The 13,739-nt window shown below is 39.7% G+C and overlaps 2 protein-coding genes across 2 annotated transcripts; one reads left to right on the forward strand and one right to left on the reverse strand.

Annotated features, from left to right (window-relative positions):
• Nucleotides 1–2,921: 2,921 nt before the first annotated feature.
• On the reverse strand, nt 2,922–5,916 carry LOC147622015 (putative serine/threonine-protein kinase PBL7). The gene is made up of 7 exons (XM_086823066.1): nt 5,387–5,916; nt 4,831–5,072; nt 4,529–4,661; nt 3,951–4,209; nt 3,704–3,836; nt 3,517–3,606; nt 2,922–3,401 (listed from the first exon to the last, which is right to left on the reverse strand). The coding sequence occupies exons 1-7, from the start codon at nt 5,592–5,594 to the stop codon at nt 3,201–3,203; spliced, it is 1,266 nt and encodes a 421-aa protein (XP_086679192.1). The 5' UTR covers nt 5,595–5,916; the 3' UTR covers nt 2,922–3,200.
• Nucleotides 5,917–8,354: 2,438 nt separating this feature from the next.
• Nucleotides 8,355–10,184, forward strand: LOC147622016 (uncharacterized). Its single transcript, XM_086823535.1, has 2 exons — nt 8,355–9,336; nt 9,382–10,184. Exons 1-2 carry the CDS (start codon nt 8,883–8,885, stop codon nt 10,182–10,184), a joined length of 1,257 nt encoding a protein of 418 aa, XP_086679661.1. The 5' UTR covers nt 8,355–8,882.
• Nucleotides 10,185–13,739: the final 3,555 nt, after the last annotated feature.

Genomic DNA, 13,739 nt, shown 5'->3' on the forward strand with positions numbered 1-13,739 from the left:
GCACCAAAATATTTTTTTGCATTTCCATTAAATATATTATGTGAGATTTTCAAGAATAAGTATTTTTCTAAGGCTTCATTTTAGTATGTAATGATTAATGCTTTAAAAAGTCAATGAAATGATGACCCTCCATATCCTCTCTATTTAAGGCAATGAAATGATGACCCTCCATGTCCTCTATATTTAAGGCAACAAAATGATGACCCCTCATATGCTTTCTATTTGCATGCAATCACCCTTCCATATCCTCTCTATTTAAGGCAATGAAATGATGACCCTCCATACGCTTTCGATAGTGCATATTCACAATTTTGTCAATGGTGCATATTAATTAATGCCCACTACCATGGGCATTAATTAATAAAGGGTCGAACCTTACATAAGCTTATGGAAGTGACACGTATTAATGGACAAAAGGTCACAAAAGGCCGACGCATTTTATTTCTTCACAAAAACTTTTATTCTGTACAATGGAGCATATATACTGCTCATTTATCAGAGAAAGCGGTTTAAATAAAGACCTCATCAATAAGCTCATGCTGTGGAGGCACCGGTATGAAGTCATCTCCCTCACGATCGCTCTCAAAAACTCTGCAACTTTTTCTTCGAAGGAGTTTATGTATGGCTCACGAGGGTACACATCAAGCGAGCTTTCCTCGACGAGGATTGGACTGTTGTGGTCACCTTTTGGAACCCCATCATCTTCATTGTCAACGAAGGTTGTTCTTGATCTACTTCTTCAAGATTGTCATGACCTCTTGGGAGAAATTATCTAGCAAATTCACCCTCGATGTAGTGATCTCAGAAGAAGACCTTCCTTATATCGAAGATGTACGCAAACTCCGATGTCTTCAAGCATTTCCAAACAGCACGAACTCTACTGGAGTCCATTCCATTACCGGCCTTAGAAATTATCCGCTGTGCACTACTCCTCATCATCTTCAGAAGAGATACTCCAAGTGTCACAGTCCATTTGTTCAATATATAATCTTCCATGTACACAAAAGCCCTTTCAAATACATTCACAGGCATCAAGCACTCGATTCTTCAAATCACCCTTTTCGAATTGTGCATACAGAGTTCTACCTCTAGACATCTCTTCAACAAAAACGTTGTGTGCCTAGAAGCGGAAGTGAGGTTTATGCAGATGCTTTAGACAGTATCCTACCATAACCTCAAATGTATGCATCTTGATCTCACATAATGCACTACCCATAACAATACTCCTTAGTGGTTTTCATAACACAAAAATCAATTGTATATAACACAAAAATCAATTGTATATAAAGGATTTTCAAAAACACAACTGCCACCTACAGCATTAGAAGATTAACACAATCAAGAGAACGACAACACATAAATAAGCCAAACATAGCAATAGCTGACAAGGCCACCGCACGACAACATGCAACGCCGAAACAAATGCAATACCTCCACAAAAACCTACAAAACATTCTTACCAACAACATAAATACCCATGCAAACATGCATGGAGTAAAAACATACTAAAACGATGACAACCAACAAGGAAGAGGCTCCATGTGAGGAGACCCACTCCCACACATAATTGTGTGTAGCCCTTTCTATTTGCAGCGTATACCCTTTGATCAATCCATATCCGAATAATTAATAGCCTTCTTGTGTAGCCTCCGCTCTTCAAGTACTTTAATGTATAGATAGACCTTGCTGTGTTTGTGTTTGCGTTTTCATAGATTCCTAGGGGAGCCATCATGGACAGGAGACAAATCAAGAGCGTTGGGCTTAGGGTGAAAAGTTTACAACAATTAAAAGGATTCCGATCAGAGAGCATCTTCATGAATATACGGGAAATTGAGCTCAAAGTGAGACAAATATAGGATGAATAAAGTGTAGAGTTAATAGAACATTAGAGAGTGATAAACAAGTGATTGAAGATAATGAGAACGGAAACAGAGATCAGAGTCGTAGATTTCGGATGCAGATTAAAGAAAGTGATGAGTGGATAAAAGATTAGAGTGCAACAAGAAAAAGGGTGAAAATTTTGCTGTCTGTTCTACACAGCACACTAATTTAAAAGCTACCATATTCACAAATTCACTTATGAATTTGGATCTTTAGCCTGTTAAAGCACTCTGACTGCGGATTTGATAACTACTGTGCTGTAAGCATGCAAAGAAAGGTAGTGCCAAGTGGCACAAAACACGTGCAGAGGTTGGGGCAGACGAGAAGACTACAGGAATTACAGATCAGCGTGGCAACAAGGACTACAGAGATGCATCCAACAAGCGACGGCTGCAGACAGCACCCTTGTTGGCTACTGTTAAGGCAGCTATGCAAATCAGACAAGGCACCCAAGGCCTCGCAGAGTAGGTGCCCACTGCCCAGGTTATGCAGCTTGGCCCACCCATAAATAGGCAAAACAAGTATACTCAGGCACGCCTTCCCACCATTAAATGATTAACACAGTAGAATAGCCATCTTCAAACTAAGGGCGTTTACAGGCTACACGCCTGCCTATGAAAAAGGTCCTGCCTATGAAAAAGGTTGAAAGCTGTGGGCAGGTATCTTTTTGATAAACAATTGCTAAGCGACAATACTTTTTACAGAGCGCAGGCATGCTCACGAAAAAAGAGTCCTGCCATTGAGAGCTGTGAGCAGGCTATTCTGCTCAGAACTGGAATGGTGGTTGTTGGGCTTCAATCAACAGACACATCAGTGCTGAAAATGCATGGGCGTGGTCACACTTTGTAAAAAAATGTCAAATGAGGGATGATTGTAGTGATCTGATTGATTGGGCCAAAACTTTTTCATGGGCTTCCACCCAACTGTGTAAACACCCTAACTCAAATCCTGATTTCAACAATGTTTCAGCGTTTCCAACCACATATGCCACATGTTATTTGAAAAACTCTTCTCACCATAGTAACACAAAAATCCTGTATGTTTGCACCAAACGTATTTAGATGACCAAGATGATTTTTATGTTGTCCAAGGATTCCAAAGACATACTTCACAAATAAAACCTCAAGCATCAATCACACTTTTACGAGGCATACACAAGCCCTGAGGGAAATGAGTGGCTATGTTTGAAGGGACCATCAACTATTTGAACGGCATACTCAGCTGTTACAACACATACGATTCACGTATATTATAGGCAGATTTTTGCCTTCAACGACAATCTTGATAATCTGACACTGCACCTGAAGAGGACACTTTGGTCAAACTTCACCAGCTCCACTGCTGCCACTGTCTATTGAAGAGGACTTTAGTGTCACCATTCTATGATGGAAATTGGGTGTGCTCACGATCTTGGATCCTTTCTTCTGCTTAACCAGAGGAATCAAAGACTGAACTACATCCGTCATGAGGGGTCGATAATCAGCCTCTGGTTGGACACACATCGCAGCTATTGCTGCAACCTAAACAACCCACCCATACAAACACATCTACATTAGATACAAAAGACTTGGACAATGATTACCAAACCTCGTGTGTTACATCAGCTCAAACATGGTGTGATATGAAAAGCGAAACCTGTATTAGGTCCTTCACAGCAAACTGTCCTTCCATAACAGGATCTACCATTTCCACGAGCTTGTCCCTGTCTGTAAGTCGAGGAAGTGCCTACAAGATGGGAGATTTGTAAAACATGTGAACTCAGGGGCATGTCTACAGACGTGTATTCAAGATTCTCTGATGCAATCCAGGGTGAAAGGCTTACCCAGGAGACGAGAACACCCTGCCCAGGGGGTCTTTTCATATCAACTGGAACACGTCCTGTCAGAAGCTCCAGCAAGACTACTCCATAACTGTATACATCTGACTTCGTGGTTAAATGCCCTGTCAATGCATACCTGTATAAAAGTATTTCAAGGCACCAAAAGCCAATCAGTAGTCTCCTCTTAAAAAGAGCCATGACAGAAAAGGAAACACAGAAGTAAAGATGAGCATTAACAGTAACCACTCACTCAGGCGCAACGTATCCATGGGTTCCTAAGACACGAGTAGAAACTAATCCTCCAACTTTGTCAGATCCAAGTTTTGCAAGGCCAAAATCGGACACTTTCGCATTGAAATTTGAATCCAAAAGAATGTTGCTGCTCTTGAAGTCCCGATGGATCACAGGAGGGCTCACACACTCGTGCAGGTATTCGAGGCCTTTGGCTGAGTCCAAAGCTATCCGCATTCGTGTTTCCCAGTCAAGGACAGGAGGATTACCAGAAATTCCTGAAGCACGCAACAACAATTACTTTCAAACCAGGACCTTCTTGGGTGATATACTAGAGTTCAAGTACATTCTGCCATTCCATTTCATCTGATTATGATTGAATTATGTTCCATATTTATGAAAATCATTGTCAGGTAAAAGTAGCATTCATAAGTTGGTAGATTAGATTGAGCTTCAATTGACTCAATTGACTAACCATGCCATCTGTAATGTCTTAATCCATTCATAACTGATAGTAGCATAGACAAATCAGGCAGTTTGCAGCTAAGCATTCCACCTGTGCATGCATAAAAAGGAAAGCGATAAAATTAATGTTACCATCTGAGTACAGGTGCTCCTGGAGATTGCCATTGGGCATGTACTCGTAGACTAATAATCTATGATCTTGATCAGCACAGTATCCAAGTAATGCCACAAGATATGGTGAATGAAGGCGGCTGAGCATGTCAACCTGACAGTGACGACAAGATTTTCCCATTACAACTCTACAAGAATAATAAAAGTGAAAGTCTGTAAGAATGATAAAACGTGTTGCCTTTCTGGTTCACTTGGGTCTTCTTAACATCCGATCTATAAATACATCAACAATTAGGTCAAAAGATGAGGGTATTATTAGGAACCTCTATGCGGAACTCATGGTCGCCTTGTTTGCTGGCTCGATCCAGCTGCTTGATAGCAGCTAACCTTCCATCTGAAAGCACTCCTCTGTATACAGATCCGAACCCACCATGCCCTACTACATTGGCCTGATTGAAGTTGCATGTGGAAGCCTGCAGTTGCTTGAATGTAAAGACTTGAGACTCAGTTTGCTCCAAGCTCACAGCAGGAGGCGCACACTCGGGCACTTGAGAGTTCTTGAGCCCTGCCATGGAATACAAGGTAAAGAAAGCCAGTGAGGACCACCAGAGGGCGAAGAAGGAGTGTGGGGGGTGGGGGGATCGAAAGCAACGAAAAGCATTACGCATAGTTGAAGATGGTGGCAGTAGACGTGTTGAGGTTCACTGCTACTTCCACAACTATACTTGTTTACAGAGAAGTGTAAGGCAGACAACACGCGCACACACACACATGCACGGCAACAACAAGAGGCAAGTGTATGGCATTTGCATGCCCTTCGCCTTGTGATTTGAGAGCAAAAGAGAGAAGCAGCAAATACTGTTTGGATGTAGCACTTACTCTGGCTGCGAGACTTCCTCTTGACCTTGCAGCGTATGTGGCAGTAGTAGAGGAACACCACCAGTAAAGCGGACACGGCGAGAGTTGCGATGACGGCCAGCACCACAAGCGCGATGCTCGTCTTGCTCCCGCCTTCTCCTGCATCTTGCTGGTGCTCCTGCACGCTCTCAGGAGGAACTCCCTCGGCTTCTAAAAGACTGCGAATCATGTATACCGAGAAGGATGGCTATCGGGCTCCAGATCTCCAATTAGGGAAGTAATGTGAGGGCTCCCAGAGATAGCTGGGAGAAAAGGCCTGCTGCGTCTTCCACACAAACCGCAGCAGGAGGTCCAAAACGTGTGGTGGTGGAATCTTCAGGGGGAGGAACGCCGGGAGGATGTGTAGGCCCTGTGCAGGTGAGAGCAGCAAAGAGAAGCCAGGAATGTGTGTGTGTGTGTGTGTGAGAGAGAGAGAGAGAGGGGGGGTGGGGGTGGGGGTGGGGGTGGGGATGGGGAGAAGGCTGTGAAACGGTCACTCAGTTGTCACTCCCTTCGTTTTCACTGAGCAGAGAACTGTTTACTGAGAGGATAGACGGCGATGGAGGCAGGAGGATAGAAGGACCCAGGCTCCAGCTATGGCTAGGCTAGGCCTAGCTCATGTCTGGCAAGGAGATCAGAGATGAGAGAGACAGAGAGAGAGAGAGAGAGAGAGAGAGAGAGGATACTGGTCAGTGCTGCAGGAACAGGAAGATAGGAGGGGTAAGAAAACAAGTTTTTATTATTATTTTTAGTTTGAGTGGGCGGGAAATGGGGGGAAACGCAAGTGTGCCTGCAGAGAAATGCTTTTCTTTCTTTTTTTTGCTTTTTTTTTGGTGCTATCGAGCGACGAGCGCTCTCTCTCTCTCTCTCTTTCTCTCTCTCTCTCTTAGTCCTAGGTTGGGTAGGTGGCAACACCAGCATTCATAAATGTTGAGAGGAGGACCATCCTCACAGGCAGTGTGCGGGGAAGTCAGCTTAACACTCAGCTGATTGAAATTACGGTTTTGCTACTTTCAGGAGGAACTTGGTGCTGGCATCAACATGATGTTAAAATGAAGTTGGCGTTTTAAAAAAAACACCTTAGGAAATTTATACTTTTACTAACTACTTAAGGAAGATTTCTACCGGCTTAATACAATGTGAAAAGGATATATATATATATATTAATATAAAGCTTGTCGTTTGACTCTTGAAACTTTGAAAGTTTAGAAATTAGTGATGATGACTTATAAGTTATAAGTTATGAGTAAATTGTAATTTTAAATTATAATTTATAAATTATAAATATTAAAATTTAAAAGAGCTAATTTGCTAATTTCTAAAGCCTAACTAGTAACACAGACTACAGTCCATTGGCCCGCCGGCCAACAGTCACGAGTCCTAGGCTCCAGAGTCTAGCCTGCAGGCTGGCCGCTGCACCAATGCACTGCTACGAATTTATGAAATTAATTGATAACTTAGTTGATTTTGCCAGCACTGAGCTGTAGCAGCGTAGCCTGTTGCCTGTTGCGGCCTGCCTATACAATTAAATTGTAAATTACAATTTACGATGATTAGCAATTTTAATGGTAATTTAGAGCCTCCTATAAATAGGAGCTTGCGCATAGCTTAATCGGCAAGCCTGAACGGCCGAACGGTGAAGTTGTGAACGCTTCAACGCATTGCTCACTACTCCTGCTGACTCCTGAGTGCTCACAAGGGCCGAGTCCCGAGTCCCATTCTAGCTGAAGCGGCAAGCCTGAAGGCTGAATGGCGAACGCAGTGCTCACAGCCTCATTGTCAAGTTGGCAACTGCTAAGTTGCTAACTTCTAAGTTCTAGCCTACTGTGGCGCTGCTGCCTGAGACACCACTTTCCCGCACTGCGCACACTGGAGCGCTATTTATAACCTCTTGATTGGTAATCCTACAATTTTTGTTTACTGTTTGTTGATACTTTGCTAAGTGCTTAGTGGCAAGTGCTATCATACACCACTTTCCCGCACGGCGCACACTGGCGCGCTGTTTATAACCTCTTGAGTCTTGATTGGTAATCCTACGATTTTTGTTTACTGTTTGTTGATACTATGCTAAGTGCTTAGTGGCAAGTGCTATCATGATATCATCTATGATCTATTCTTGAGATTCGAGAAAATTCTCACGAATTTAATTATTTAGCAGCCAGAATTTAAAAGTTGTTATGCTTGTATGGGTAGTTATAATACTGCTTGTCATGACTCGTTAAGTAGGCTTTGTCTCTGCTTAATACTTATGTTTTAAGAGTACGTTAAGTAGGCTATGCTGCATGCATTTTTGCTGTTTTGAGAAACATATTTTTTTGTAACTGCTTAAGCCTTATGTAATAGTGTTCTCTCTCTCGTTCTTGCATTCTGTTCAGCTCCGGGACTTTTGATACATGCCAAATTACCTTCCTTACCATGAAGGCTTGAAGGAGAATCGTAGCGTTTCCAACTTTCCACACTGTGAGTTGAAGGCTGAAGCTCGTTTAATATTATTTTGGTATTATTATTGCTTATTTTAATATTATTATTGCTTTGCTCTAAATTCTAAGTTATTATTTGCCTTTGGTTCTATAGGCAATGAGAAATTTGCCAAAGAACCAACGCACCTTGTTACAATTTTCTGGAGTGACACATAATGTGCACAAAAGACAAAAAAATAATGAGAATGGTAAGCAGTTACATGATGCTGAAATTGTCATTAGTGACAATGAATGTGAAGATGATATTGTGCATGGTTCTGAAGAACAAAGGAAAATTGATTTCAAATGGTTAATATATGACAATGATAAAGTGAGATTGTTTTGTTCATATTGTTTGGATTTTCCTCATGCAAAAAGTGCATATGCCAAGGGAGGGTCAAGAAACTTCAAAACTAGTAATTTGAGATCACATGCTAGAACACAATGCCATCGAGATGCAAGGAATGCGAAGTTGTTTGGTCAATCAGCAAATGGAACAAGGAATGAGAAAAATGCATGAGTCACAAGATGATGCCTTGCTTACTTTGTTTAAAAGTGCATACTTCATTGCTAAAAATAACTTGTCATTTGCACTTTTTCCATCTCTACTAGAGCTTCTGAAAAATGTGGATGTAAAATGCTTGACAAGTTTATATAATGATGACAAAAGTTGTGCGGGTATAATATTTTGCATTTCAAAATGTATCATGGATAGCACACTCACAAAGGTAAAGTTGAGTCCATGGTTTGGAGTAATGGTGGATGAATCCACCGATATATCCACACCATCACATGATCATATATCTTTCCTACTTAGAAGCAGGATGTGTACCTCAAACAACATTTTATGGAATGGTTCGTACTAATGATAGTACGGCTCAAGGTGTGTACAGTGCCATTTTGGATGAGTTGCAAAAAGTTGATTTAGATTTAACAAAGTTGATAGCATTTGGATCATATGGTTGTGCAACTATGATTGGAAGAGATGTGTTGCCACACTTCTTAAAAAGTTAAATCCTATGTTAACTTCCGATCATTGTGTGGCCCATCACACAAATTTAGCAACATCAGATGTTTCTAAAAAACTTCTCTATGCTAAAAAGATTGATGAATTGGTAAATGCAATTGCAAACTACTTTTCTAGTAGTTCCAACAGAATGGAAGGGTTGAAAGCTCTTCAAGAAGAGATGGATTGCGAAACAATAAAAATGCAACGCATTTATGAAATCAGATGGTTAAGTCGCCATAAGTGCTTGGCAAGGATGTGCAAATCAATGGATGCCTTATTGGTAATTTTGAAGGAAGAGCGTGTGGATCTATATGCAATGTTGAGTACATTTGAATGTATGTATGCCATGCACTTTCTTGCAGATATTTTGGGAAAATTGACTACTTTGAGTCAAAAGTTTCAAAAGGATTATGTAGACGTGACCACCATCCAAGGATTATGTAGACGTGACCACCATCCAAGGGGTGGTAAGAAATACTATTCTATGTATCCAAGAGGAGTTATTGAAGAAAGGGTGATAGATATGAATGCCTCTCAACTAGGCAGAGGTGGTTATCCCATAATGCCTGATTATGGACCTGAAGATGGATTTTTGCATGCCTTGCGCTCATCCTTAAAAGGTGATATGTTCTATGGACAACAAATCAAACATGATCTTGATGGTGTGGACTTGCATAATGCCTTAACTTTTCAATTTATTTTTTCAAAGAAAATATGTGACAATTTGGAAAAGAGGTTTGCAGATAACTCCGTGTTGAGTTGCATTAAAATTCTCGTTCCAGCTCAACACCCCACTCATGAGAAGTTGCTCAAAGATTTTGGCAATACAGAATGTGACAACATTGCTTCATTCTATGGAGTGTCAAAAGTTGTCAATGGTAAAATGTTTTCTCCTATTATTGATGGAGAATCATTCAAGAAAGAGTTTAGAATGTTTAAATGCCAAGCAGTTATGGATTGGGCAAGAATGAATTTGGTGGAATTGACATCAGTTATGGCAACAAGCAATGAAATGTGGAGTGAAACATATCCTAATGTATTGTGTGTTGCCAAGGTTGCTCTAGTGCAATGTTGTAGCATTGCCATGTGTGAACGAGGTTTCAACTCTCGAACAAAAATCAAAACAAAGTGGCGTAACAGGATGGAAATCAATAGCTTGGATGCCTTGTTGAAGATTGCAAACGAAGGGGAAGAGACAATGGATTTTGTTGAGGCCATGGAGATTTGGAAAAGCAAAGCACATAGGCATCTTTTTTTGCGCAACTGGAATATCATCATTAATTTGATAAGTATGCTGTATTTACTTTTGTAATCTTTTGAAAGAAACAATATAGGTTTATGTTCAAAGGGAAAAGGAAAATGACTATTTTGATTTGGTGCCAAAAGGCTAATGCCGGGTGTGTTTTATAGTTTGTTGGAATTCGTTTAAGGTAAATGGATTTGTGTCTGTTTTGGTTTTAAAAATTTCCCAAACACTGCTCACAGGTTTGTTACCCTTATGAAACTTGCATTTTCATCTCGTTGGAACTTTAATCAAATGCCAAACAATCAGATATTCTAAATTTTTTATTTTTTTCCCTCACTTTATATATCCATTCTACAAATATTTTGTTGCATTTCCAATTTCTTTCATCGTATCAACTCTCGAGTCTTTACCCTATAAATTCGTGGCATTACCATGGGAGAACAATTAACACCATGGAGTACACTAATCAAATTAGATTAGAGGCAACCATCTTGTTTTAAATGCAGTTAAACCTATAATTAGAGGTTTCCTAGTGGAGCCAGGAGAAGCAACAAGTGAGGGGGGACTGACCTAGTTGAAGCACTTCACCAAGGGGTGGATCAAAATGGGGGTCATCTTAGTAAAAAACATAGGTGCCTTCTCATTTATTATAGATCATTCCAAAGTCAAAGTGTTCGCAAAAAACATAGGTGCCTCCCTCCCCCTTTTTATGGAGACTCTAGGAGCCTCAAGCCATACAAAGGGCTAGTAGTATTTCTACCTTTAAACCAGACAATGGTTTGAGATCCTAAGAGCCGCAAACCATACAAAGGGCTAGTAGTATTGCTACCCCTTCCCACCCTCCTTTTGGGAACTTAGAAGTGAGAGAAAACTCCATAGACGATGATGCTTAGGGTGCAAGGATCTCCTAATCTACACTAGTGGTATGATTTGTCTACTATTGCTATATAATATACTTAACCCTCAAAACAAAGGAAGAACTTGAGGGTACAAGAAAAACAGAGCATTGTGAAATGTTGAGTTGATTGGCCAAGGTAGGAGAGAGAACATTGCTTTATGGAATGTGAAGGAAGTTCATTGATCCCAACTATAACTAAAAACAAATGAAAGAGGTGCAAACATGATGATACATAAGATGGACAAGAGGTAGGAGGTAGCCGGGGTGTGTGGTTGGGGAGTGTTCCTTAGAAGATCCTTACATCAAAAACAGTTTCTATTCCTCTTTCAATGAGGGGAATAGGATATATTTCATGAGTGATGTGTCTATTCCTCTTTCAACGAGGGGAATAGGATATATTTCATGAGTGATGTGGGGAGGGGGGTGCGGAAAGAGGGGTGTATTTTGTCTTAATCTCTTGTAGGTCCCACATATTTATGGGTGGCCTTTTTAAACCACCTAAGTCTGGACTTTTAGGCGCACATTTTTTGCTTTCGCACGTGTTTTTATACTCACACCCATTTGCTCACCTTTTTTTATCTAACTTTGGGGTGGAGGGTGCTTGCAAATTTCATATACACGAGATATGATGGTGTATGCAAGATGGGGGGGGGGGGGACTTGAACAAATGACCCAACTATGAGAGATGTTGCACTAACCACTCCACTAAACACCAATTGTTGCAAGGGCTCTCGAGTCTCATTTCGATTGCTTCGACACATCTTCTTGGCGGGAGGCTTCAAACAACAATGGCTAGCAAAGAGGGGTCTTTATCGTTTCCTATCCTTAGTCATTTGCAAGTGGTAGAGTAATCATTACATGGACTTTTTGTGTAAGGTGTTACAAAGCGCCATGGCCCCTAGAACCTTTGGGTACTTTCCCATTGAGAGGGAAATGTTGTAGCACCTTTTTTTAGTTCTTCACCTTTTCCCATCCCATGCTTCACATTTATCACACCAACCTCTCTAGAGAGTAGAATACCCCCAAAAGCTTCTTTCCAACTTCCTCAATGCTTGTAAAAGTGAAACTCTTTAAGGTGGTGAAGGTTTATTATTTGCTACTCCATGGAGGCATGAGGCACTTTTTATAGTTGATTTTGATGGATGGAAAGTCCCACTTCACATCTAGACCACAAATGCACAACTTTCTTAAATGCATACTTACATGCTACATCACACTTTCTTTCTTTCTTTCCTAGATATAATAAGAGCTATGCCATGTGATCTCTTTTAGAGATAAACAATCTTTAAAGTGAATAATTTATAGGGTACTCGTGACAAAATCATGCCAATTCTACATTATGAACTATAATTAAAAGTGGATCTATCTCAATCATTAGTTTTAAGACTTTTTGCTCCCTTGGAGCACAAACTACAAAGGTCTATTGTTAAAATTGTACTACCTTAATGAGAAGTTATATGTGATAGTGTTGTATGTTGTACATTGCAAATACTTAGTTCAATGATTCCTTAGTACCAATGCTTCTATGGTAAATGTGTTTTTTTTAGGTTTATATTGAAATCTCCAAGCACCATTATATTTATTGTTTTAGGTGCCGAGTACACATATTATTTTAGAATTTCAAGAAATGCTTTTGTTAAAGATTGTGGAGGGTGGTAGAGTAGTCTATTTTTTAATATGTGTGGTTTTCTATTCCTTGCAATATTTTCAATATAAATTTTAATTAATGCAATGTCCTCAAATAGTAGTGCTAATCCATGGCTTCTGTATACATTAATTGATTGAGAATCATTTTGAATAAGTTGGCTTGTATTGTTTGAACAAGTTTCTTATAAAACTAATATGCTAGATAACATTAGGCGACACGTATGTGTTATCTCCTCATAATGTTTTGTTAATGATTTAGAATGTACCATAAAGTATATTTTTTATTAAGAAGGTTTGGTTGAATACTTAGGACCTATTTGGATTCAATTCTTAATCATTTCATTTCTATTAAAACTTTGTTGTCCACGTGAAAATTGTGTTTTTAATGAACTTAGGAGGTATAATTATGTTGTTATCGAATTTAGGAGGTATAAATTGTGTTGTCAATGAATTTAGGAGGTATAATATATTGTAATTGGATTTAGGAGGTATAAATTGTGTTGTTAATGAATTTAGGAGGTATAAATTATTTATATCTATTTACTCTAGAAAATGTTGTATCAGCAAGGCCATGGCTTTTAACTTCGATAGGTCAAATGCCTCCATAATAAGCCCTTATGCATGATGTATGGTTCTAGCCGACGCCGGATGCATAAGAAATTGTTTTTTAGGGATTGTATAAGCTACATTGTTCTATTTATATTTCTTTAGTAATTTGTCTAATTAGAGTGTCACATTTTAGTTTTGTTATATCAACAAGCGTATGTTTTTATATTATGTATGTAAGCTAAAGTATGCCATTTGTCCCATTTATATTGTGTAGCTTTGCTAATTCAAAGTATGGGTGCACCCTTATACTACTCAGTGTGTGCTTTTAAGCATTGCAATCTGTCCCATTTACTAATTCATTCTTTGCTAATTCAAAGTATGGGTGCACCCATACTTTGCTAATTCAAAGTATGGGTGCACCCTTATACTACTCAGTGTGTGCTTTTAAGCATTGCAATCTGTCCCATTTACTAATTCATTCTTTGCCTTTTGCTTTGAAAATCAATCCAACGTATGGGTGCATCCTT

This window comes from Cibotium barometz, chromosome 29 (genome assembly GCF_041138505.1).
Source record: "Cibotium barometz isolate CiBa-2024 chromosome 29, ASM4113850v1, whole genome shotgun sequence".
Lineage (NCBI taxonomy): Eukaryota > Viridiplantae > Streptophyta > Polypodiopsida > Cyatheales > Cibotiaceae > Cibotium > Cibotium barometz.